This window comes from Varroa destructor, unplaced genomic scaffold, assembly GCF_002443255.2.
Source record: "Varroa destructor unplaced genomic scaffold, Vdes_3.0 BEIS01000003.1, whole genome shotgun sequence".
Classification (NCBI taxonomy): domain Eukaryota; kingdom Metazoa; phylum Arthropoda; class Arachnida; order Mesostigmata; family Varroidae; genus Varroa; species Varroa destructor.
Window position 1 is genome coordinate 1,551,087 of NW_019211456.1, and position 26,388 is coordinate 1,577,474.

At 40.2% G+C, this 26,388-nt stretch overlaps 3 protein-coding genes and 1 long non-coding RNA gene across 10 annotated transcripts in view; 2 read left to right on the forward strand and 2 right to left on the reverse strand.

The window, feature by feature from the left end:
- Positions 1 to 1,720: 1,720 nt before the first annotated feature.
- Positions 1,721 to 6,373, reverse strand: LOC147756370 (uncharacterized). Of its 4 annotated transcripts, XR_015324833.1 has the most exons (5): positions 6,296 to 6,355; positions 4,432 to 4,531; positions 4,156 to 4,190; positions 2,808 to 3,351; positions 1,721 to 2,695 (listed from the first exon to the last, which is right to left on the reverse strand). It is a non-coding gene; the product is annotated as an uncharacterized LOC147756370 (long non-coding RNA). The 4 variants fall into 4 exon arrangements; XR_015324831.1 differs by having other exon boundaries at positions 1,721 to 3,351; positions 4,432 to 4,511; positions 6,296 to 6,373; XR_015324829.1 differs by having other exon boundaries at positions 1,721 to 3,351.
- Positions 3,251 to 17,737, forward strand: LOC111246904 (putative extracellular sulfatase Sulf-1 homolog). Its single transcript, XM_022797275.2, has 10 exons — positions 3,251 to 3,391; positions 10,263 to 10,622; positions 10,913 to 11,134; positions 12,292 to 12,480; positions 12,681 to 12,757; positions 12,903 to 13,140; positions 13,362 to 13,563; positions 13,936 to 15,167; positions 15,391 to 15,626; positions 15,754 to 17,737. Exons 2-10 carry the CDS (start codon positions 10,383 to 10,385, stop codon positions 16,238 to 16,240), a joined length of 3,123 nt encoding a protein of 1,040 aa, XP_022653010.1. The 5' UTR covers positions 3,251 to 3,391; positions 10,263 to 10,382; the 3' UTR covers positions 16,241 to 17,737.
- A 297-nt stretch (positions 17,738 to 18,034) lies between these two features.
- On the reverse strand, positions 18,035 to 23,560 carry LOC147756371 (uncharacterized). 2 transcript variants are annotated; one of them, XR_015324828.1, is made up of 3 exons: positions 21,796 to 23,560; positions 19,034 to 19,120; positions 18,035 to 18,656 (listed from the first exon to the last, which is right to left on the reverse strand). XR_015324828.1 is itself a non-coding variant. In XM_086985017.1 (3 exons), exons 1-3 carry the CDS (start codon positions 20,263 to 20,265, stop codon positions 18,410 to 18,412), a joined length of 348 nt encoding a protein of 115 aa, XP_086841143.1. In that variant the 5' UTR covers positions 20,266 to 21,051; the 3' UTR covers positions 18,035 to 18,409. The 2 variants fall into 2 exon arrangements, 1 of the variants encoding a protein (XP_086841143.1); XM_086985017.1 differs by lacking the exon at positions 21,796 to 23,560 and adding an exon at positions 20,252 to 21,051.
- A 362-nt stretch (positions 23,561 to 23,922) lies between these two features.
- The window catches only part of LOC111246428 (uncharacterized), a 58,649-nt gene continuing 56,183 nt past the window's right edge, over positions 23,923 to 26,388 (forward strand). For all 3 annotated transcript variants that reach the window (XM_022795992.2, XM_022795991.2, XM_086985010.1), the window contains exon 1: positions 23,923 to 26,236. The gene's annotated coding sequence lies outside the window, so the exon portion shown is untranslated. The remainder of the gene's footprint in view (positions 26,237 to 26,388) is intronic.

The window sequence follows — 26,388 nt, forward strand, 5'->3', positions numbered from 1 at the left end:
AAACAGGTGCTTTATAAACAACGACGCGGTTTTGTTAGTGTATAACATTTAGAGTATGGAAAGATAATAATAATAATAATGAGATATACAATGACAAGTTGTTATTGATTTTGAGAACTCATACGTTCAAAAAGGAGACCACTGTTGTTAGTTGTTATTACCATAGTGTTTGGCTGGCACTGACGAGCGAAAGTACCATCATCGAGGAGAACAGGGTCGTGTGTAACGATATTTTTAAGATACACGTGCGTTGCGTGCAAGACTATGCCACTATGTCAGACTAGCTTATGTGATTTTTCTGAAAATAGTAGCCATTGTATAATAACTCTTTCAATCGAACCCTTAGCGTTGTGCATGACGCCAATTGTTCTTCATTTAATAACTCCACCAAGCCGATGCCAAGCATCATAGATTCGCGCATTTACTGACACATTCTAAGAATGAAGAGGTAATGGGGGAGAGAGTAGAGCCGAAAGACGTCGGACAGATCTATAATCGTTTGTACGTCTATCCAAATATTTTTGTCGGTATTAATATTATAGGTAAAACTCTGCGGAAGAATATTTTTTTAAACACATTGCATTGGCTGTGAGTGACGTGCTTGTTGCGAAGATTTTCTTTTAGATGAAGAGCTTGGCATTAGAATCTATCTTTCGTTATACGACTCCATATGATGTCCTAGATGCCCTTAAATGAACTGACTAAAAGTAACAGTAAAGTTAATGCCCTGTTACATTTGGCAACAATGGACGAATATCAACGTCATTAACTCTCTTTTCCACGACGAGCCTTCCAATCTACTATTTACTGCAAGAGACTTTTAAAAGCCGTAATAGCTTAGGAGAAGCTGCGAATACACAAGGTTTGCCAACAGAATAGTTAGCTAGATAACCAAGGAAAGCGCCCTGCCGTTGTCAAACAGGATACGTATAAAAGATCATTCGCCGCGAGAATGCTTACATTATATTATAATTGCCTTATAAATGGTATAATTATAGTACGTATCCTATAATGAGAGCAGTGTATTACCGCATGTCACATATCGAGGTAATATTTGTACACGAATAAAAGATATAGTATCAATAATTCATTTACAATATTATTGGCAACATCGTTTCATTTATATCCATATTATATGTGCTATATGCGATGCTGCCTATGCGTAAAAGATGCAGTTGTACAAAAAAGTTTTGCTTTCAAGGGAATTCACATATACTTAGGGATTTAACAATACACAAATTGCATTATTTGGACTTGTTTTATGGTATTTACGTATCAAGAGATTTCTATAAATCAACGTAAGTACCAAAACGAAGAGTATTAACAAACAATTTCCAATATATACGTCAGAATGGTTAATTTATGATGGCTCGGGACAAAGTCTGTGTTCAACAATAATTCGACTCTTTAAATAATTGGTTCATCTTTATCTTCTAAGTTGAGGAATCGCACGTCTATGTGGTATTCACACACGAGCTGAGTGAATTGGCTTCCGCTACACCCACGTTTAAGAGGCTTGATGCACTGCATGATCACAGTGGCGGTCGGATCGACAGAATAACGTGCATAATCTCTGAAGGCGAAACGTGTAGATGATGCTATTAGAAGGATTTTAAAGAGTTTAGCTGAGTGCAGGATCCATTGCGTGGTCACATAATTTACCGCCGTTCACGACTACAAGCTGTCGTGCCTAAAATAATAATTCAATAATGCACAAAGACTTGTTTACACTTTTCTTTAAGAATTTTATTGTAAAAATTTCTTTATTTCTCTTGTAAAAATCACTATTATCTTTGCGTTTATTAATCAACTTAATAACTAATTCTACTTTCTGAATAGAGCTCCATACAGAACTACTAAGCATCGTATGACTATCTCGGAGAATATGAACATTTTCGAATATTTTCTCATATTGCTTCGATTTTGTTCGTCACACCTTATCTCTAAGTGTCAGTCTCACAGCTTGTCTCGTTCAGTGAATGATGATTTGTTTGATCGTTACCATTTTTATGGTCAGCTGTAATCTTGTGCGAGGTACACAAGCAACAAGTCATGGCCATCCCGTACCCTCGTTATCTTCGTGAAAATGGCGGATAATCGTATACCACGCACCTTCAAAAGTCTGATATTGGGCATTTTTATTTCTCATCCTAGAAACGCTTATTATCTTCTTCTCAATAAAAACAGATCAGATGATTAATTACCCGTTACTTAAATATAATATTAAGCGTAGTAAAAAAAAGTCACTAATTTAAAAGCGGAAATTTTTGCCCCGCTTTATATAGTTATAAAATAGTCTATAATAGACTTATTTCTAGGGGATAGTATATATGCACCTGTCCTTGGGCAATGACTTAATACAAAGTGATCGTTAATTCGAATCATAACGGTGTTTGCTTTCTGTCTGCCTAATTAACTTTAGTTCACAAGCTCTAATTTATGAACACTTCTTCGTACACGACCTGGCTGCATAGATCATGTTTGCCGCGCATCTTTCAGCATGATCATATCCCTGTCGTTAGGCCCTCTCCACCTGATGTGACGTTGCCCTCTCCACAGTTAGGGGCTCGGGGCAGGGAAAATCGCGCCTCGGGCTACCAGCATAACAGGCGCAGGCCATCAGCAAACAGCCTCAGCCGACCGAACAATCATATCATAGCTGCACGAACCAAGATGGCTGCCCCCACCACCAGCCCTGCGGCAGTTCAAGCATCAGATTCAGGAGCAGAAACACGGAATCAGAATCGGTCAGATAGGTGGTGCTACTGTTGCTGCATACAGACAAAGCGAGACACAAGCATACGTACACTTAGCGCAACCGGAGACTGCCTTTACAACGGTCATAGGCCCTCTACACACTGACTTCACTAGCCACAACCACTCCACCAAACGTTGGTAGTCTAAACAGGATAATAATAGTGATCTTGGGTTTGCAAATTCATATATTGGGCACATAAGCAGTAGAACGAACCGTCACTAGTATAGTTGGCGATTACGACGTGCATAGTATTCTAGATATTAGAGATTTTGCGAACATTTCAAGTCTTTTAGAGCATTTTGAGCCACTGTACGAGAGCAAGCACAGACGTATTTAGCCAAACCCTGCCACCAGATAGAATGATTTTGAGAAAAGCTGGCTTGGTAAACCTGCTTATTCGATTTACATAATTACCGCAGGCTGTTGGAAAGAGCGATTGTGAAGTGCAGTCGTCCGAGATGCTGTGGTACAAGACGGTGTGATTTTTGCGTTTTGTGTACCCTCAAGAATATAATTTGACATCATCATCGAACACCATATCGTGCACCTGAATGTGAAGTGCTTCGTGATGGCTCGAATTCTAAGTCTGCAATCTGTACGAAAGAAAAATTATTTACACAAGTTACGATCCTGGTTAGTAACTTTTTTGTACCTAATATTAAACAGGCCGTATATAGGTTTTGAATAGCTAGTTTTTCCATGTGTCTTAAAAAACAGCTATATATTCAAAATGACCACACAATTTAGCCTTAGCATGTTCTTTGCTCCATTAGAGTGAAGACATTTATCCTTATTGGTACTATATCTTGCTTTGTCCTAATATAGGTGGATGATAAACTACTGCTCTAACAAAACTGCGTTCCTACTATGAAACAATGCTGTAAGGGATGGTCTTTTGTTGGCTACACCAAGGCATTGCTCCTATTTCTGTTTTCAATAAATTACTAATATTTACTTTAGATAGATAATTTTAAGGAAAAAGTATCTTTCTACACTTTCTGTTACATTGCTAACGAAAAAAAGTTTACCTAAGCTAATACAGCTGATGTTCCTCACGTAAAGTGTACTAATTTGCGTGAGAAAACGTTACATCATAAATTGATATGCATGCCTCTAGTCATGGGCTAAATCTACGCATCCTGACATGATACTAAAAGCTAGACCGGATGATCTGTATGAAGTGCCGCTTAAATTTAAATCGAAAATTTTTAAAACGAAAATTAAAATTTATAAAGACCTACGGCCCATAATATTGTATGGATTTAAGAGACTTTGTGCTTGCGCAGATCAGTGCTACATATCACTCAGTCAGCTTCGAAGTATGAGGGAATCCCTTGTATAACGGGTTAGAGTTCTCTAGTATGCAATACCAGGGTAATTCAGAAGGCTCAACTCACCATCTTAGCTTGGAAGAACGCCGATGTTCATTCACCTGTGGTTTCATGTCACAGTGTTATATCTTAAGATTGAAAACAATGTCAATAACATTGACATATTTCTATATTTTTTGTTTTTGTCGTCACAATGTTTTGTATAATCATTTAGAGTGTGGAAGGGCTTTTATAAATATATACGTGTATGTCCAATGTGCTCAGAATTAGATAATTTTTTTTCATTTTTACAATAAATTTGAATATAGGTTTGTTGCCGAACTAATTAAATTGGCACATTACCTCTTTATTGATTCCTCGAGCGCCCTATATTTAGATGAACCGCAGCCGAGTAGGTGGTTCCGAAAGCAACGTAATGGTTACTTGAAATACAAATACGGAGCTGTCGCGCAAGTGAATTATCAAAAATATGTACATAAACCACATACGGAAATAGACTTTTTCTTGTGCTTCGTCTCTACAATTGTATCCAAGTAGAAACAAATATTTCAATGAAGATGCGCTAAAAGTGTCATTTCTGACGGTCATCTCTGTTCAATATGACTGCCATGAACCGCGATTATGACTTCGATTCGCGACTTGAACGACACAGTAGTCGTTTTCAAATATTCTTTCAGTATCCCGTAAATAACTGCATGTTCACAACAACTGACAAGCATTAACTTGCTAATATCTCTTAAAGACTTAGAAAATATTTAGTTCAGTGACTGAGCGATATTCAAGTTTAGTTTGATAGCGGGCCAGAAGTTCCAAAACTTAGAGATTCAAAAGAGCAATGAAGTCCAAAAGGTGCAAAAAAGCATAAAAAAACTAACCATTGAATATTTTCTGGATGACCCCATGGAGAACTGTTCCCGATATCCAACAATTATTACAATAATCTACTTTTAAAGGGATGAAATAATTCACGTATCGAGGGACTAACCTTATTTGGGTGCAGACACTGTTGTGATCTTTCTAACAATCGTACCCAGAGTATTTCGAGATTATCGTAACTGTATTCATGTTCAGGCATGCCCTCAGTCTTAAAAATCAAATGATGTAACCCGTGTACAGGGTGTCTTTTTATTATACGTATTGATTTGTTCGGTTTACCCCTTCCATCGATCATATAAATCACCGGTCACCGGTATATTTTTTTTTCTCGATTTTTTTCTGATTTTTTGTTTTAACATGTGTGTCTCAGCTTGTGGCAGTACGAATATTAGACAGAGATCTTTGACGAGAAATGGTGGCTCAGCCAGAAAATATATCGTGTGCCGTCTTGTGTAGTCCTAACGCTTGCATTAGAAAATTCAATTCGGTCTGTTGCAAGGTTCGTGAAGCTGAGCTTCTCCGAGATAACAGGACCTCCGCGAGCGACAGGCGCTGCTACCTTTAAATCGGAAAATTCTCCTGGCACTACTAGTGACAGTTATTGGAGTTTTTTTATTAGAACTGTAGGAGGCTATTTGAATCACAATCCGCTGCTGTTCCGAGGTACATGAATGGGAGTGAAGTGGTTCACCGTTTAGTCGAGAGGTGCGTTTTCTAGCGAGTTTTTTTTTGGTCTACACGTCATTTGCCTCTATTTTCGCTTCGTACGTCGATCTCAACCTCAGTTTAACTAAGATAGTTACACAAGCGAAGCAAGGTTACTGAAAACTATGGTCGAACTGCTAAGAATACAATGGGAAAATTTCAACCAGATGATTTTAGTGGAAAAGTAACACCGCGACGGGGTGACGGGCTAAGAATAGGTGCAACGAATTCGAACTTAGGTTTGAGGTGAAATTGGCAAAAGTACCCTTAGTAGTGCGCAGCGTGAGTAGAAAACAGAAGAAACCGCCTTTTAACTACAAATAACTATGAGTAAATCACATGGTGCATTTTATTGCACAGAGATCGAATTGTGCCTCCTAATATTTATGACAGAAAGTATTTAAAAGCAATTGACGCTCAAGTGCATGATCAACAGCGGAAAATAGAGTTAAGGAAAGCTCTAACTTTAGGAGAAAGGAATCAACCTGGTCTAATTAAATAGCGATTGTCATTGGATAATTATCTTGAATTTTTTAAGACATAACCTTTGGTAGAGCAAAGTCAACTGTAGAATGTCATGATCGTTGAAAACTCGTTAAGAGAATAATTTCTGTTAGAACAGTACCTGGCACAGAAATCGTTGTGAGGCTGCCGAAGTCGCTTACTAGCGTTACCCGGCTCTCCGATTGTGACAAAGGCTTTTATTATGCGCGTTTTTTATCATTTGCTGGTGCTTTTAATTATGTTTTCCTTGCCATGCCTTTCCTAAAGCGGATCATTTGTCTAGAGTGGTTAAAACGGATGCCATTAAATCTTCAAAAAACGCGAAAGCCCTACGATACTCAGCAGGAGTGAGGAGTGTGATGTACATAGATCTACTTAGAAAGTCCATGTTCCAAATATTTACAGAAGGCCGTAGAAGCTTCGGTATATTCGTCCATTGCAAAAATATAAAACTGACAATATCCAGATGCCAGTTAAATTTTCGTATACATACACGATAACTTGCAAAAGATTGTCGGCTGGAAATTAAAGAGCTAGCTAGCTAGCTAGCTATGCAGCAGCACTTACATACAGATAACTATGCATAATCCGAAAATTTACATCGTCTTTATGCACTGTTTGTTTAGTTATCCGCTTATGTGATGAGTCATATTTGGTACGATGGCAATTATATGTACGGGCTGCATGAAGCCAAGTAGCTCCGAAGAAAGCTCGGCGCCAACCGCGATATTATTGGAGTCACGTTGTTTTACCTTCCCTATTGAGGAGATGAATTTATGTGAGCACTTATCTGGATCTTCGCGTGAAACGGAAATCCAAGAAAGGTTTTTGATCAATTCATTTTTGGGCTATACGCAGAGCAGATTTGTATAGCATGCGCTTAAGGTCCTTTGAGGTGTCGTTTTAGGTAAGGCCACTAATTCAATGCCCTGTAATATGGACAATGCAGCAAAGTATTTGATAAATATTTAAAAAATAACAAAAGCATTAAAAGTAGTACTACGAACGGGCAGCGGAATGCATCGTTAGTGTAATGCTCAAGTTCTAACTTGAAGCGGACGCTGTAATGATAACAAGATACTTTACTCTTTTAATCATGAAAATAACGAATTCACTAGACATGTACCGATACCTATCTCTTAGGAACAGAACAAAATCAGCACCACTTAGAACCAAAAAGCCATTATCACATATCATATCGTTCGGTATTCGTGCTATCGAGACATATTTATCTATTGCCTTTTATATAATTTATGTTTTCCAATCGATAGTATTGGAGAGTTTATAAATTCGTTAATATTTAATTTGTGCTTGACAGAAGATAAAATCACGTCTCCTGTGTCTGGATCAAAAACAGAAGAGACAGAAAAGAAAGTAGCTTAAGGCAAGAACCCTATAAGTGAAGGAAACAAGTTTTTTCGAAAGAGCTGCGCATCTGTAAAGGTTAAGATGTAATAATCAATTTATTTTTTGGGTGCCTAAAGTACTTTACCGTAACGCATCTAAAAAATTGATATGCATATAAGCTATGCAACACGATCTCATTTTTGTTGGGCAGGATCCACTCTTGTACCATATCTAGTTGCCTTCGATAAACATTATGTCGCTGTTTGCCCAATAAGCCCGTGGATGGTGAGGTATTAAACGTACTTTGAATAACTTTCTCAACCAATTTTCTTCTTATAAAGCTTACATATAGTCAATACTTTATTATAATATTGAGCCATTGACAGCTATGCAAGTGGTCGGTAACTATCAATATTCAACTCAACAGCTTTTCAAAAATAGGTGCAAAGGTAGATTGCCTAAAGAATTTGGATACAATATCGGCTTTGTACGATCTACAAGATAAAAATATATAAAATATTTTAAAATATATAAAAGTTCCGATATTGAAAATCTTACGTTTTTAAAATAAAATATGGGAGTTGTAAAAATGAAGTTTAATCACGCTTATTTGTTTGTCATGAAACTGCTTGATTTTTTTTTTCATCCAAAAACGAACAACGTTGAGCCTGACCTGGGAAAAGGGGAATAGGTGGATGATGCTTCTATGGAAAGTACAAAAATTGCTTATAAGGAAGTTTTAAATTTTTTTGTTTCTTTATAATTAGCGGTTATGCTAATTTTAAATTACTATACTATATTAGCGGTGATTTTGTCATCGGCCTAATCGCTTCCCATTCTCTTCAACGTTCATTTGCATAGTAAAAAAAGATTAAGAATATATAATGGCTCGAGAGCTTATTTTTGTGACGTATCTTGAGTGCTTTTACTTTATTTTTTTTATCCATGACCATACTCAAAAAGTTTGTTACTATGAGGACAAGTGTAGCCTACCTGTCAATGAAACCGCCTACAAGACTCACAATGTTACTGTATATATCGCGGAATAATTTACAAAGATAATGGGCGAAGGCGAGAAGTTCCGCCTTTGGGTTTGCCTTACGTCGTGTTTAGTAATCCGCTTTCCATCCACCGTCATTTCTGTCTGCTGTCATATTTATACCTAGAGCATTTTATATACGAATAATGTTTTCTGATTTGATTAAACCGGTATCAAGATCGATAATAGTTAAATATTCTGTTATGTTCTAGATAGAAGTTAGTGAGAGGTCAATTATAGGGCCGGTTTGATCTTTGCTAAATCTTCAGATTTTCTGCTCGCGAATTGATTATATAAAATCTAGTTAACCCTGCTGGGTTACTATAAAAACATTTGTTATAAACTAGTATAAACACATCAATCTGCAAAAAGAAAAGTTTATTTCTCATTGGAATTTTGAAAATATAGTCGACCAATGGTTTCTGAGGATGTGCGTCAAATGTGACAGATCTTTGCATTAGTATCATTAGCTTTTTCGCTATACTAATTGATTTTTTTTACAAAAATGCGTACAATAACCCCTTCCCTGTAGGTGCGTGCTTACTAGGAACTTCGTATCGACCGTTGCGTATTACGACTTATCGTAGACACTTCCTCCCAAGTATGCCTCCGCTGCTATTACCACGTCAATATTATGTATAAATCTGAAAGCATTCAGTGAATTATAGGAGCTCCTATTGGCAACTAAGCGCATAATTGTAAATATGCATTTTAAAAGCTATTAGAGTTTTGAAAAATTTGGACTAGGTTATTTAGACTTGAACGTTAGGTGAGATAAGGTCACGAGTAATTGGACAACGAAGAGCCATTCTCGTCGCTATATTTCCTCTTTGATAATTGCTTATTTGAAACAGAAAAATATTCATTTTACCGCGAGGTTCTTTCTTGTCCATGACAGTGAGTTTCCTTTTCTCACACAACTATCATAATATATAGTTATGAAGTAGGTTCACGTCTCGCATTAAAATGAAGTGCAAAAAAACCATGAGCAATTAGTATTTCCTTTTTTGCTCAATGTCCACCGATTTCCGTCCGTATTTTAGATCTCAAAGTCATACTCTTACTGCTGATAAAGTGAAGCTACGTCTCAATCTGTTTAAAGAGACTTCCTACGATGACTATCTCACAAACAAGCAACTTAAATTTGCAGAAATAGACGTAAACATTTTAGTGCCGGAGTAATAGAAACTCTCAAAGGACGGCCACGTGGTGACGAAATACACAGTGCACGGTTTTCACCATAAATTATGCACTAGCGTCTTGCACTAGCACTATGAATTTAACTGGCGCGCGGTAGACGTTTCGCTACCTTCGAGCTTACCTTCAGCATCAAGTGCCGGTCCATTGAAAGTAAAGCCCAGTCTGGGTCAATGCGCTGCCCCCTAAGCGGCTTCGTCTTTTACATGTCATAATTTCTCGTTTTCATCTTTATGGTGGTTTTATATTTAATCAACTGAAAACGCAAGCCACACCTCAACTTTCTCTCCTATACGCTACAAAAGTGATCAGCAAATTGCGTTGTGCCCTAGAAGAGAAAACCATCACCGCCCACGTGGTCAAATGTAGGGTTGACCGTAATAATCGAGTATACCTTTAATGAAAGACGGAGCAATCTACGTTCTCGCACGTATGTATCGCTCCAATTACGCTGGCTAGAGTCAAAGTGCACTACTAATACTATACTACTTACGATGTTTCATAGATGGCTGTAACTCATATCGGATGTAGCTTGACGTGAGTGGATTGGGTACTGATTAGTGACCAGTACAGAGCGTTATCGACGGCATCTCAAGTATCGACAAACAGAAAATATCGAGAGCAGATGTGTGAACAGATGTGGTTTAATGCGCCGAAGCTTACCACGAGAAGCTCGTGCCGAAGTATGTGGGAACTCGTGAACTATATTAATAACAACGGATTTTTGTTATATCGGAGGCTCTCAATCCGTTTAATGGCCCAGTGTACGTCCTCTATCGGAATTTTGTTTATTCTGATCGGATTAGCAATAATACTACCAGGAGGACACAGCGCGCCGAAAAGAAAACACCCACATGGAGGAAAGGTAAAAATTAATAGACATGATTCTTGCAACAGATATTTTGTTACAGAGTGAAGGCCAAGTAGGCTTAGGGCTGGCAGCAAATTCGCGGTAAAAATACAAGTAAAAAAAACATGAGCATTTGTTATTAAGGCATTATTTTATTCCATTCGAAATAATAATAATCTTATTATGGTACTATGCACTTGAATGAGATTTCTACAGTCTTAGCAAAAAATTGGCAGAGTTTGTAGTGTACTGAATTTACCACTACTAAAAGCCCTCTCATCGTCTTTTTGTTTATTCTATTCAAGCCTAATATTATTCTGATTGTCACGGACGATCAGGATATCGAACTCGGCTCAATGAATTTCATGCCGCACGTTCGACGTCACCTGGAGCGTGAAGGTGCATATTTTCCTCATGCGTACGTGACTACTCCAATGTGTTGTCCATCACGTAGCAGTCTCCTTACTGGACTTTACGTTCATAATCATAACGTCTATACTAATAATAGAAATTGTAGCTCCCCACAGGTGAGTTCGTCTATTTACAGATCAGGCTATTTTATTAAAGATTTGTTCCTGTTGCTACGACGGATTTGAATAAAACGTTGTATCTACGTTTACAGTACTTCAACTACAACTGCTTAGTGAAATTTAGTGTTTGAAAATTCGGCATTGGATATAGCGTAAAAGATCACGCAACTCACATCTCATAGACCCGCATATTTAAAATTATGATAATTCACTATCCAGTGATGTCATCGGCTTAAATGTGTCCACTTCTTATTTCGAAACTCTTGCAGTTGCTGACGTTCAACCAAATATATGTATATATGTAGGGTGTGTAGAAAATAGCCAACCAAGTTTTTTTTCTGTGTCTATAAACAAGCAAAGGCTGGCATAAATAGATCAGCGTACGCGGTCTGTCACGATGGAAAAAGCTACGATTCGGAGAAGTGTTTATTGTTCGTAAAAACTTTATAAACCTTTTTAGGAGAGCCCATTACATTGGCGCCCTGCATGTTTCATGATAACCTTTAGTTTCAGCAAATGGGAATCTTTCTGCTAACGTTCCCAGCCCAGCGTTAACATGGAGTGCCCGCCCAGATCCTGTAATTTGACCTTTCTCAATTATATATATATAGTCTATAAAAGAATATCTAAAGCAGTTCAGGATTATAAGTATTAAATTTAAGAAGTATTTGGTTAAATTGACGATAACTATTATCGAGCTGTGATCTTAAGTTACGCGAAAAAATTGAGTTATGTAAGCGGTCAGTGGGAGGGCATTTAGTTCACAGTTTTCCATATGTCGTGTAGATTAAACCCCTTCGACTGAGAGTGAAAATAAGCAAAAAAGCACGAATTATGGTGGCTGACAATTTCGTACGTACTTAAAAAAAGATAGCCATTTTTATGATTATATGAAGAAGAGACAAAGAGTGACGTTTGGATCGGCCACCTGTCGAATAGGTTATGACAAATGTTATTGTTAATAATTCAAAAATGTTGTGTTGGCGTAAAGGCAAAAAAGATCGATAATGCGTGCATCTTCCGACCTAACGATACACATTTGACAACGCATAACGATAAAGATAACGTAAATTTTAATCCGGTTTTTAGGTAGATTCTCATTTTGTTATTTAAGGATGTGGTTGAAAAGGGTAACTGTTTTCTCGTTATGACAGTGGCAAAGAGCTTTCGAACCGCGAACATTCGCTGCGGTTTTGCAAAAGTCTGGTTATCAAACGGGCTACTTCGGCAAGTACCTCAACGAATACAATGGCAATCACGTTCCTGTCGGATGGAAGGAATGGTTAGGACTTGTCAGAAATTCAAGGTTCTATAACTACACTGTCAGTGTCAATGGGAATAAGGTTAGTTAATACACGATTTATAAAATATCCGTATTATCAATCTATCAGCGAACCAATCTATCAGTTAGAAGTACGTGTAAGTAAATGTACGTTGGCTTTCTCTACAGATGTGGAAAAATTCTGACTGATCCAAAAGTTATGCCAGTAGAATGTACATATGATTAACATATCATATTATTTTGTATGGAACGTTGCAAAAGGTGAAACATGGTGACTCATATCAGCGAGATTATCTGCCCGACCTTATAACTAATCAGTCACTCTCGTTCCTTCGAAGGTTAGTACATAGGCACCATAACTAATCAGAACTAATAAGAGGTAAATAGATAACAATCAAACTTAATCTAGTCACGAAGGTTCATAAAGGTCACGATGATGATGCCTTTGCTAAAAAAAATAGGCTAATTCTCCCTTTATTGTAGGTCAAAGCAGTTTTATCCGAACAAACCAGTGCTCATGGTGATGGCCTTTCCCGGACCTCACGGACCTGAGGATTCAGCGCCTCAGTACCAACATCTCTTCCTTAATGAAACCAATCATCGAACACCTTCTTGGAATCATGCTCCCAACTATGATAAACAATGGATCCTGCGGCATACGGGCAAGATGCAGAACGTTCATATAAAGTTTACGGATATTCTTAACACAAAACGACTGCAGGTTGGTCAGTGATTTGTCCTGCCAGCGTATTCGAAATTAGAAATAATCCTTAGAATCTATTTTTGTTTGTATGTGGTTATAAGCACGTTTTTTCGCTTGACCTCTTGTAAACACTAAATCGAAAATAGTAAGATACAAACATTAGTCGAACACCTTGTGCTTTCCCGGTAAAACGTACGTATATTATTATTATGTGACTATTATAGAATTCCTTCTTTCAGACCCTACAAACAGTGGACGAGTCTGTAAATCGAGTCATAGAAGAGTTACGTAAGCTCAAGGAATTGGACGACACGTTTATCATATATACGTCTGATCACGGCTATCACCTAGGGCAGTTTGGACTAGTAAAAGGAAAAGCGATGCCGTTCGAATTCGACGTGCGAGTACCTTTCTACGTTCGTGGACCAAAAATCTCTAGAGGTACGCAAACGAATGGACGCTGTTTTCAGTTGTTCCTAACTAAGAATCTTATAGCTGCGCTCGCAGCTTATAGCTGCGCTGATCAGCTGTTCAAAGTCAGTTTTTTAAAAAAGAAAAGTATTTTTTAAGAAAAGATCCCACATATCGCTTATGCACCTATCTATCAGATTTGTAACTATACTGTATTATACAGTAGATACCTACAATCTCTCAGTTGCGACTCCGTAAGCCGTAGCAACGAGTTAGAAACAACATTGGCAAAGATGATATTGGGAGGGGAATGAACGTGCGATCTCGACCATTTTTCTAATTGATTCATAGAAGAAACATACCGAATACGTATTAATCTGGTTCATCTGAATACGTTCGCAGGTATTCAAGTTCCAGAACTAATCGCTAACATTGATATCGCACCGACACTTCTAGAGATCGCAGGCGTCCCGGCCGACGTGTCCATGGATGGCAAGTCAATTCTGCCGCTGCTCATGCAGAAGATGGGGCGACGAGTAACCACCTGGAGGGATTCTCTCCTAATTGAAAAGGGGAAAATCAGCTCTCGGGAGCGCGAGTCATTTTCATTGCGGTCAGTCGAGAGTGCAGGCTTTAACAACAGTGAAGCCAGTTCAAATTCATGGACTGCTATAGATTCCGCCAAACCCTTGCCTATCATCCGGTGCTACCCTGACGGTAAGTTCCCTTCCCCGTGCAGACCTGGACAGAGATTCGAATGCGTCCGACGGACCGGTTTGGGTGCGGCCGACGAACAGCAGTGGACGCTACTTCGATGTGGTCGCCTCAATAGGAGCCGCAAACAACGCTGTCGCTGCAAAAGCAACGGTCGCAACCATAAGAATTTCTCGATTGAAGGCGGCGGCCGAAATAAATTTATTATGGATGACGATCTCCGTCGCTTCCGTAGTGGTAGTGATAGTAGTCGTAGCATTAACTTTCGGCGAGCGGTGGCCACATACCGTCGTCAGTTGTCACGAAACCGTAGGGAGTACCTAATGCAGCGGATGTCGTTGATTCATGGCCCCCCAAGTGCCAGGCTGGGTTTCAGTGGCGAAATTCTCGAGGACGAAACACTGTTAGGCACTACCGGCGATGGCACCAAGGAGCTGGTAAACTGTGTAAAGTTCTCGAACAATCAATCGGTCATCTGCCTCGGAAGTAACGACGAAGCTTACAGAGATCCGCGCCTATGGGAGCAAAAAAAGGAACGCGTTGACGTCCTGATAAATAGGTTTCGCCAAAAACTCAACCAACTCAAGGGGCTACGGACAACGCTCCGACGCTATCGGCCCCCGGGCGTCAAAGGATCATCATCGGGAGCCAGCAGCAGCAGTCAAAGACATGTCAATCCATCGGACAATTATAATAATCATAATACCAAGAACGGCGGTACCGGCCAAGTCTATAACGCAGACGTCGACGATTTTGATTTGGACGATTTGGATAATACTAATGGGAGGTGTTTTTGTCGAGATCGTTCAAAAAAGAAAAGGCAACGAAAAAAAGATAAATTTGCCAATACATCATGCAGTGCGATCGGTCAAGACATTGATAAGATGAATTGCTTCAGCCATGATAATGACCATTGGAAGGTGTGTACTACCTATTTAACTTTATCGCGTAAAACAACGAAGCAGAAAAACATATTCTGAGCAACTTGATTAGACGCTCCTACGGAGCACCCATTCACGCACGAATCTTCTCCAGGGATATAAACATATTTCATCCTTCTCTAAAGATTGCTGGGTGTATTTTATTAGATAACATCATTAAAAGATGTATTCAACCGTTGGTCGTTATCCATTGATTTTTCAGACACCCCCGCTGTGGACAGATGGTCCTTTCTGTTTTTGTCAAAATGCCAACAACAACACATTCTGGTGCGTGCGGACAGTAAATCGAACGCACAATTTCCTCTACTGCGAGTTCATCACCGGATTCGCCAGCTTCTATGATTTACGTACTGATCCCTATCAATTACGGAATACTATCGACCAAGTTCCCCGTCGTGATCTAGAGCAAATGCGTACGTCTTTAAAACGTCTTAGGAGGTAATTCTATTATCTTCATTTCATTCATCTCAGTATTTCGACCAAGATAACATTGTCGTACCCATAGATGTACATCGACCTTCGGTAATCACAACTAAGCTACTAATGAGTGAATTGTTTATTACAGGTGTAACGGTGCTAGAGAGTGCACCGTACGATATCGGCCACCAAAAACTGCGCAGTCGATACACAACGCTGATTCATATTCCGATGTATCACTGCCCAGAAGTTACACTGGACTACGAGGTCCCCATTACCCTTCGTATCATCATTCTGCGCCGTACCTCAATATCAAAAACAATTCCGCCAATAACAACCCAAACGGCAGTGCTTACAATATCACCATAACTACTTGGGATAATCTGCTTCGAAGAAACATTAATAGCTTTTCCCACGAACAACAGGACGACACCAAAAATTACCACCATCGCCGTCCTAACCGTGATGACAATAAAAACCTTGCTGATTATAATTATTATACTGGCAACAACAACGACGACGACGACGACGATGACGACGACGACGACAGCAACAACAACAACAATAACAACAGCAGCAGCAGCGACAACGAAAGTAATGACGCTGGCGGCAGCGATGTGGAAAATGGAGCGTGACGATGGCGCGACCTAAAGGTTACTAGTGAGAGTAGTTTCACAAACAGGCACCGTCGTTATCGACGCGACCCTCGTTCTTCCGTTCAAATTACATCCAAATATATATAGTAGCTTAATACTCAGCCGTCGCAAGAAACAGCGGTGAGATCAGCTGCTGCCAGTTTGAACGCCATCCAGCCAAATTAGTCAGACATCGTCTATTTCGCGTAGCGCCTTCAACGGAACGCGAGTACTAATCTATCATCGTTATAATGCGCTAGTAATCGAAGGTCCGACGTAAATTTTTAACGCCAAATAATCAAACTGCGTATCAATCGGCACGATTCATTCAAAGTAGTGCAAAGTGGCATTCACGTAGTTTTGAAAAAGCGCGCTCAACCAAATATTACACAGTCATATTACTGTAATACTGCCTCAGTAGAGAGGCCGCATTCAGGGCGAATTAAGTGGTAAAAAGAATTGATTCGTACAACGATCTTCAGTGGAAACACGCGAGTGATACCACACACAAACATCAGCACAGCAGTAGAAAATTAGAAAATGGAAACTCGATCTTGGCATAGTCGTGTACTAACGTTTATCCACCTTGATGTCAACGACCTATACCCTCATATTCACAGGTATATGATATACTCGCGTTCAAATGCACGTTAGATGTAAATGGACCCCTTGTGATCGCTTTTAACATGTAGATAATGTTCATTGTTTCATTGGAACAACACATAAAATGAAAAAAAAAAACTAAAATCAATGATCCCAGTTGGGAAAGTACACGGTACAGAGATATAGACATAGTCCTACACAGAGGTACGTTGCAAGCCTTATTCAATTCAAGTGTTACACAGAGGTACGTTGCAAGCCTTATTCAATTCAAGTGTATACGATGTATATTACAGTGTAAATTTAGGAATTTAGATTTAAAAAAATAGCTTTTTTTTTTAATTTTAGATTAGCTACTTTTCTCTCAATAAATCACTACTGGATATTTCGGAACATAATGGTATTGTAAAATGCAGTTGTATACGGACACAATAGATATATCCGCATGTTTTAGAAAAGCATCATTTTGTCTGTGATTAATTACGCTGTTCTGTTCGATGTCGTTTGCCATAATAACCGTTAGTAAGGTGTGTATGTGTGTGTGTGTGGTGTTTTTGTGTGTGTGTATGATATATCAAAATAGCCCACTCAAAATAGCAAGAAAAGCCGCGCCCAGCCAGATATAAAATCATAGTCACAGTACTTTATTGTTAGTACTCCGTAATTGAGCGTGCATTGACCCGTTCGTTTATTATTAATTACTTAGAATTGTTTACAAAGGCTCTTCTTATTTAAGACACATGCCTGTTCTAATATTTGTTTATACGTACATAATTGAAAAATATTTTTCCCAAAAATGTTAAAATTGTCCGTACTCTGATTCAGCGTACATGTATGGAGGCTGAGTTTATTCAGCTATGCTAATTATTGTGCATATAAATAAAACATTATGTTTAATACAGTGATCTCTTTGTAGTATAAGCTTTAATATAAGCTTCAAGAAAACTTACGTTTTCTTGAAAGAATCTTACGAAGTAAATTCATTCTGATTTTAAATTTAATTAAACAGTGCAATTCGGTTACGCAGCTAATTGTACAATTTAATATATATGTACTGTACATATAGTAGGTACAGCGTCGTCGCGAAGACAATAAACAATAATAACTCTGAAAGTGCGACAATCTTTTTACTTTTTATTATTAAACCATCTAGTCTAAAATGTTACAAAATCCTACGTTAATAGTAGACAGCAAGCGACATCGGGTCTAGATGGGATATATTTATGTATTAAAAAAGTTTCGAATTTGATACCTCTTGTTTGATACAAATGAATCGAAAAGAGGAGTGCCACTTTAAATGTGTCTGTCTACGCATAGGCTCTTCTCGTTGGTGTAGACATCGGTGTCGTTGGAACACGCATGCATGTACAAAATATAGCTTCTTTAACGGCTGATCTAACATGGCTAAATTAGACAGTCTTCTGGAGGAATCTCTCGCTTTTCTGCTGTGCAGGCAGAGGCCGAGGGCCTCCGGACACCTGCCACGAAGAAGTTGGGACCTATAAATGCGTAAGCCGAGGCAGGAAACGCAAACGAAGGTTCACCTTATCCTAGCGTGCGTCTTTCTTGTTACAAGGTCAGTGTTGAAATACTAATTGAATTAGGTCTGGAGTTCACTGCCATATGGTAGAAGCATACGAGAGTAGCTCGTTCAACCTGAAGTTGTCCGATATCAGATGTAATCACCATCAGTCCTGAAAGAAAGACCAACAGTAAATATTTTCGCTGCCTGCTACTTCGGTGTCGGTCCATATCCGCAGACACTGCGATGCTGTTGTTATATTTGGCATCGCCATTGTCGTCCTCTGAGCGTTCTCTTGAATTTAGACAAAATTAACAAAAAAAAAAGAAAAGGAGAATACGAGCAAATGTAACGCGTATCAATGTACACAGTAAAGTGGTCCCATATGTCGCTGTTAATCAACCTGAAGCCTTTTTTATCAGGTGTGAATTGTGACTTTGAACGGCGATGTGGATCGTGACGGGCTATAAAATTTGCGAAAGACAAAAGGTGTCCATCGTTTTGCAGAATAATGGAACTTAATTAAACGTTTCTTGGATATATCAGATATTTGTTGATTCATTGATTGGAAAACATCGTAAAGGTTTTGGAAAGTATCGGAAAGTGGGGTAGCCGTCCTCCCCCCTCAGGGGGATTTAGCTTGACTATATCAAAAGATCGAGCAGTGTTACCTTGATGGCAGAATGCAACGTATCCGTTCTACAACTTGACATATGTGCAGCGTTGACAAATTGTTGCTTAGTGCGGAAATTATGACGCTGTAATACATACAACATTTTAACAGTCTTATTAGTGTCATCTAGATATTATGAAACTGAATAGTAAACAGCACTCTACATGTGTACTAGTATAAAGACAAACCACTTGAGTTAACTTCGTAACACTTGTCCTGGTCTGAAGATGGACGGCAAAACATGATGTGTTCAAGGCGCAGTCGACAAAATATGGACATGTCCGAACTAAAGGTTGACGTTGGGTTCAAACAGATCGATATTCTACCGTTTATCGCTATCGGAAACACGCTGACTATTCTCAGAATGATTGCGCAAGTTCTAGAGGACGTTCCGCTCAGGTTATGATCGAAATGAATGATTCTCAAATGCCTCTTTGAAAGAAAAAATCGACACCATAATATGGTCGAACATGACTAGCGTTGCTACTGCAACCAAAACGTTAACGATGAGTGTAAGCGAGATTGGCCGAGTGCGATAAAGAAAGGTCAAGATCGTAACATTTAGTGATGATCTCTCTAGAGAGTACCCCCAAGTAGAGCTCAGCCGTATGCTCGACAAGGTCATCTCAAGAAAATTGACCCGGAATTTTTTGCCACTAATCTTATGGTCGACGGGAAGAAACCATACAGGAAGAACGGGTTGTCCGCTACGCTGTGCATGACGTTCACCATCTGGGGTGTAGTGAGCCACTGTGCCATGAGGTACACGAAGTTGTTTGATGAGGAGGCCCCTGTGAGCGACACCACGTAAACGCATTTTCAAACACGCCTTGCTTAACTAGTGAAGCGCAGGGAAGAAGAGCGGAATTGTAGCGTCCTGTGCTATGTACTTTTATTAAAAGCTTATATCTTTATGTTGTCAAGATGCCTGACAGAAATGAAAATACACAAATGTTAATATTACAGAGATGACGCACATATACGATTTATTTATTCTAGTTCCTCTTTATATAGCAAGAAGGGAATAGTATATTATAGCAATCGGTGGCGCGAGATATGTGTATTTTTTAACACACAGCCCAGGAGAATCCACGTTCTGAGTTAGTTTTCCTTACAAAATGCCAAACCGTTAGGCCTACCTACCTACCTACCTGAATACTAGAAAAGGTTTGCTACGGCTAGATTCTTATGGCGATCATCTACATCATACTCATACCGTCCTTGGAACATTGCGGCTCTTAACTTGTTCGCTCGAACCGAATGTCTATCCTCTGCTGAGTACCCCGATGAGCCTTGGGCGTACGTACTTCGAAATTTTCTGCGGCCGACCGCTATTCTCACAAAGTCTTTAGATGGAGATAAACGAAAGGGGAGAATGCGCGTTTAGGGGTGTTGTGAATAACATCAAAGGCAACGCCACAGTTAAGTACTTTACGAATTCGTCACACAAACACGATCTTTTTCTGAATGCCTTTCAGTAACGTTTTACACTTAAGCGGAAGCCTGATACACTGCGGTAGAAACGTAATTTCCCACGTGAGGTGTTTATTTTTGTAGAAACCGCTCGAGTAAATGAGCCTCGAACTTACATTGCCTTGCCACCCGTAGCGAAACCTAACTTGAACTTAGCAGAAGTCTAGGAACGATCCCGAACATACACTTATACGACTGGTCGTAGATACCTGCTGCTGACTCGAGAGCCCCTATCGATCGCTCAGGCCTCGAGTTGTTAAAGAAATGGTAGCTTCTACAGCAGCACGACTTTTTCCATACTTCGTCAAACATTCCATCACAGACCTGCAGCATGAGCGACCACTCCATCCACCCCTGGTTTGATTAGTCTTTTGACAACTCGGGCTTCACTACCTTGTCATTGCCGCATTACTTCTAAGACACGCTTTACACCTCGTTCGAAATACCAAGAGCTTTCTTTGTACATTATTCGTACACGCCATAACTCAGCATAGGAAGCTATTCTTTGTTCTGATGTATACTATATCGGTATACATGAACGGACTGATTTAAATACATAGTATTATAATAAATATATATATAAATGCACCGAATATAGAATTCGAATCTTATATATTTTATCTCCATCCTAACGAAGAAGTGTTTTCCATTAGCGTCCTTTAGTGCGCGTATGGTGTTCTTTAAAACACATCTCATATGGATTAGAGGTAACTTGAGGAAAGAAACTCCATATATCTGTGGGTTGATGAATGCTGATCCACCAGGAAAACTTCGCACTTCTCTCAGCAGAAGAAATTGCCACACTTTCATTACCCTATAAATTTTCGCCCCTATTCGCACATTGAATGTTTGAGTTTTGTGTCCTGTACATAGGCCATTAGGCATCGCTTCAGACGACTGGCTTTGAGCGTGTGACGAAGTGAGTTTATGCTTGGATTCGAACCTGGATGACCATCACGTGTAAATCAGCGCTTTATATTGCGCTAAAATGTTTGCCTAATATTACCGTCTTCATTATTGTTACACACCACGCCTCACTATTTCGCCTTTTCGTACTTTAAACAAATGTGTGATTTTATGTGCGTTTAAAAGTTTTTGTATGAACAGCGTATTTGTGTGTGTGGCAGAGTTTCATTCTAGTAGGCCTTTAAGTTTAAAGTCGAGGTTATACAAGATATATAAAATAACGTAATATCGATTGTGCTGTGAATGAACTAATACATGGAGGTCATCCCATTCACTTTGGGACGATTAAAAAATTTTGGCACTACCTCTACTTAAACTCACCAAATAAATGAAACACAATGCGGATTACATAGTTCTTGAATAGTCACACGGGCCTGAAATAAGGCATGGTGATATAAAATTAGTAGCCGTTTTTGTCCGCAGGTACGATATTCACACGCTGAGACCTGATTGCAACTGGCTATGCAACTCTGACCACGGTTGGAAAATTCGCACTTATTTTTATAATAATAATAATAGATGTAATATAAGGTTGTTGTATGATGACTTTTTAGACCTTCTTCAAGACTTACTTGTTTTATATTCAATTAAGGCATGCACAGGCATTATTTATTACCTCCCGCCACTTAAACAGTGACATATTTATCCCTCTATTGTAGATGTCCAGACTATCTAGTCTCGAAAATAAATTTCGACATTAAGTTGAGATGCAATTTTTTTATTAAGAGACAACAAGAAGTGAGCAGTGGGTACAATGTGAGTACAGTTGAAGGCGGAGAGTCTCCAATTTTTAGCGCCGCTTTCGTCAAGCGTTGTAGATAGAACTTTTGGAAAATGCTAATTTAAGTAAACTAGTCGAACGGCTTGGTAGCCGTTGACAGATTCGTAAAAAGCTTATACCATAGGGTTTTTTTAGACTCTACAAAATGGGTGCAAAGTCGAATATGGAGAAGAAAAAGCTCAACTTTTCATTTGATTTTTTCTGCTTGAATGGTTCGTAATTCATAATAAATAAACTCAGTTAATTTTCACGGAAGGCAGTTTTTCTCCCAAAAATAAGGATGTACTGTGAATTTAGACAACGGGGTACAGGCACATATAAAGCAAGTTAGCTATTTGCGAGCACAAAAAGCCGTTTGAAGGTCGAAAGCTTAGCATGATCATATGTATGGTGGAGATATTTTACTAGTGATTGGCAGATCTCTGAAAAACAAGTGCAAAGCCTGCCGATCGATAGATTTCGGCGAACTGCATAAACATGCAATGCATATCTTCATATGTAAATTAGGTATATTTTAGTGAAAAACCTTATTAATCGTATTGGTCTATTTATGTAATAATGAAGTAAAAATGCGCTTCGAGCTAGTTTCAACTCTTTTTTTTTGTAATACGAATCGCATGCTTTCATATTAGAACAGATTGATTAATTAATTTCTAAAGGGTGACAGATTAAGTGCGCTAAGTGACTGTAACGGTATAACTGTTCGTGAACACGATAGTTTTTTTCATTTTACATTAACAACATTAAAAACGTCGGACCAAGCTCGCGAGTCCGTCTAGTGCGTTTTCATTAAATTCTAGTTGCTGCGTGGCGGTAATTCGTGATCTATATAATTTGAGTACAGACAATGGGGACTGCTTATCAAACAATTTCTAGCATTCGAAATTTTTCACTGGTGCACAAATTTTGGGTGAGTGGCTTGTTGGCTTCTCGCCAGTCAGTCAGTCAGTCAGTCAGCCAGGTAGCCAGCCGGCGGTGCGACAGCCGTTGAGATTAAGCGGTCACGGGTCCGCCGGCCGGTGAGAGAGTGGAGCCAGAAGCAGCGGAGCTGTTGTTTGTGCCGACTGGTGGCTATGCTCGTGGAGGCTTGCGGAGAGAATCTGTGGCGGAGAGACGAAGTCGGCGGATGAATGGATGAATTCAGCTGTTTACGGCGAAGGGGAAAGGATGAGAGGACACTCGGAACAGTAACAGCAGCAGCAGCAGCAGCCAGAGAGGTACGACGACAACGAGAAAGAGAAAAGGAAAACAATCCTTTCCCCCTTTTTTTCGATTGTTTGGCATGAAAGTGTGCGTTTCTAGTTGGTTCGGCGCTCTACCAGTCAAGCCTCGGTCCAGCGATCAGCCTGCGCTTCTGCGTAGACTCTGCAGCGTCAGCTACGGACTGGAGCAATTAGTGTGTCTGTCAGTATCGGCAACAGCAGGCGGCTGTTGGTTGGCGGCGGCGGCGGCAGCTGCGACGACGTCCAAGTGGGTAGTTGGCTGCCGCTGCCACGTTTGAATAGCGGTAGTGGCAGAGAAGGAAGTAAGCAGTCCTGCTCGCTCGTTCAATTCCTCTTGCCGTTTCTGTCGTCGTTCCCTTTGTGTTGTTTATATATATGAAGCGAGTTTGTGTTCTATTGCTACTGCACGGCGGTTGGTTGTTGAATTTCGGACTGGCAGGGGAGGGAGTCGCGGGCGGGTGAAATGTCGTCGGCTCTATTGGCGCTTGAGAGCGGTGCTGCTGCTAGTTGTCTTGGAGCTTTAGCTACTGCAGTCATCGTCCGTAACCGGGACAGGCTGGTTAGTTACATCAAGCAGGCCGCACGAAGCCTAGACATAGCAACATCCAAGAACAATCTGGCCAACGAACGCCGAATAAAGGGAAGCACTAGTAATACTGCTACTACTAACAGCATTGGCTGGCGGAACTCCGCTGGTCGCTTGTGCGACGACAGTAGCAGCAGTGACAGTTGTTGAATAGACACGGCGGACAGACAAACGGGCAGACCGGTGGTGGTCAGGCCGTTGGTGTCGTTGTCGCCGTCACTGCTGGCCGTGGCCATCTTAACTTACGCTAGACAGACCGCCATCGTAACTGTGGTCGCTGCTAGTTCTCCTGCAACGGGAGCTCTGCGGGGCGGAGTTCAGTAGCGTTCAGTGCTGTGGTCCGATTACTGGCTGACTAATCGTTAGCCAGCACGGGACCTACGTACCGAATATAGGCGGCACGACAAAGACGGAACTGAAAGGTCGCTGAGTGTTGTTATTGTTGTTGTTGTTGTTATTGTTGTTGTTGTTGTTGTCGTCGTCATTTCGAACTCATCTCTTTTTGATCGGCGGCCGCTGTTTTCTGCTGTCGTACTATGCACAGGTGCGATTGCGTGATGTGGACAGTAAGTAACTAGAGTGAAGTAGGCACAAAGCAGTGACGGCTACGACGAGCTAGACAAGGGTAGGGAGATACTGAAATAGCAGAAATGCGGAAGGAGTGAAAGCTACGCTTAGCAGGGAAAGCACAGACTCTGTGTGTGTTCAGTTTGCAGTGGTGTGTAGTTCAGCTGCCGTAAAGAGACTGAGTGAGAAGTACTCGTTACTTGTGGCGACGTTGCCGTCGTTGTACTAGAGTATTGCGCTTGGATGCCTCAGTAAAGTGCTGCAGACACCCAGTAAATGATTTATGCTGCGCAAAAACCGACTGCTGCTGCTGCCGTTGCTCTACTCCGTGGCCTCCGCCTTAGACAGAAATAATCCCGTTTAGCATTAAGCCAGACCGCTTGGATCATCGCGAACATCACTAATTCGCGCCCTAGAAGCAACAGCTAGACGCATTATCGGTTAAACGACTGAACTTGGCACAGAGCCTGTAAGTGCCGCAAATTCTATCCGTTGTTCATAGTGGTCGATTAGTGAATCAGGAATCGAACAGAAAACAGCATCGCTGATCGTATTCTTCCCAAAGGACATGCGTCTGCCCTCCATCCAGCAAAAGCGGGAGCCGCTATAGTTCTAATTCTGCTAGCGTTCAAATATGAGGTATAACGTACACAGTGAGGTGAGGTGATATACTAGGATGTTAGCATTCGAGATTTAATATCGAATTGAGAACGCGCCGATTCGACTCGTCCACTGTAGCCAGGACAGTGGAGCGCAGGAGTCGTACGCAGCACCAAATCGAGACCACACTGCCCCTCTCTCACCGTTGCCTCCTCCCTCTTCAAGACGGAGCAGCACCGATAACTTCAGGAAGATTCATCGAAAACAGTGTATTAGCGAATGGAATACGAATAAGAAAAAGGGTCGTATATCCATCCTACTGCGGAATCTCTGCCAGTCAATAGTGATTGCACGACAATTGCTTGTTCAAGTAGTGGCCAAGGAGCATAAACGCAAAAAAAGAATTGCTACTAGCAACGAATTGCTACATTTGCATGTAGCGGTGTACGTAACAGCTAGCCAGATGGGCATAGTACCGTAAGGGAATAGATTTGTCATTTAAACAGCGCTGAACAACGAGATCTGATTCATCGTCACTTATGCCATATCGTTGCCATTTCTGAGATAACCTTATATTCTACAGCAGCCGGTCTCAAATATCTCAGCGAAATCACACGAAACGAAGATAGACCAGTGGTTAAAAAAGTAACAACGAGAAATAACTTTCCTGTAGTACATGCGTACTTCGTTCTATAACAGGAGCGTATAAAAATATATTTCACCTGTATAATATAACGTTCATATATAGAATGAAATTAGCCATACCTCGACGTTCTTAGTGAAAGTTAACAGTAGAAAAACGTAATAAAAAGCAGTGATCTGCCATCGTCATCATCATCTTTATTCGATGAGAAAATGGCCAGTAACAAGGAGGAAAATCGCTAACCGAAGGAACGACATGCAACGCTCCAGTTCGTGTTTAGGAAGCAACCGATTGAAGCTGTTATTGCTACAAAATTAAGTGTAACACTGTAGATGACTCTGTAAACGTTGCTGCGAAATACCGTAAGTATCCTATAAAGTGTACACCTAGAATAAGGTTCCATTTAGCTCTTTAATTAGGTACGGACTATACTCGAGCCTTGGTTAAAGGGAGTTGCTGCCATGTTGCTTGCTGGGCCTGACATGTCTAAGGATCAAAGTGCTGTTCGCACTCT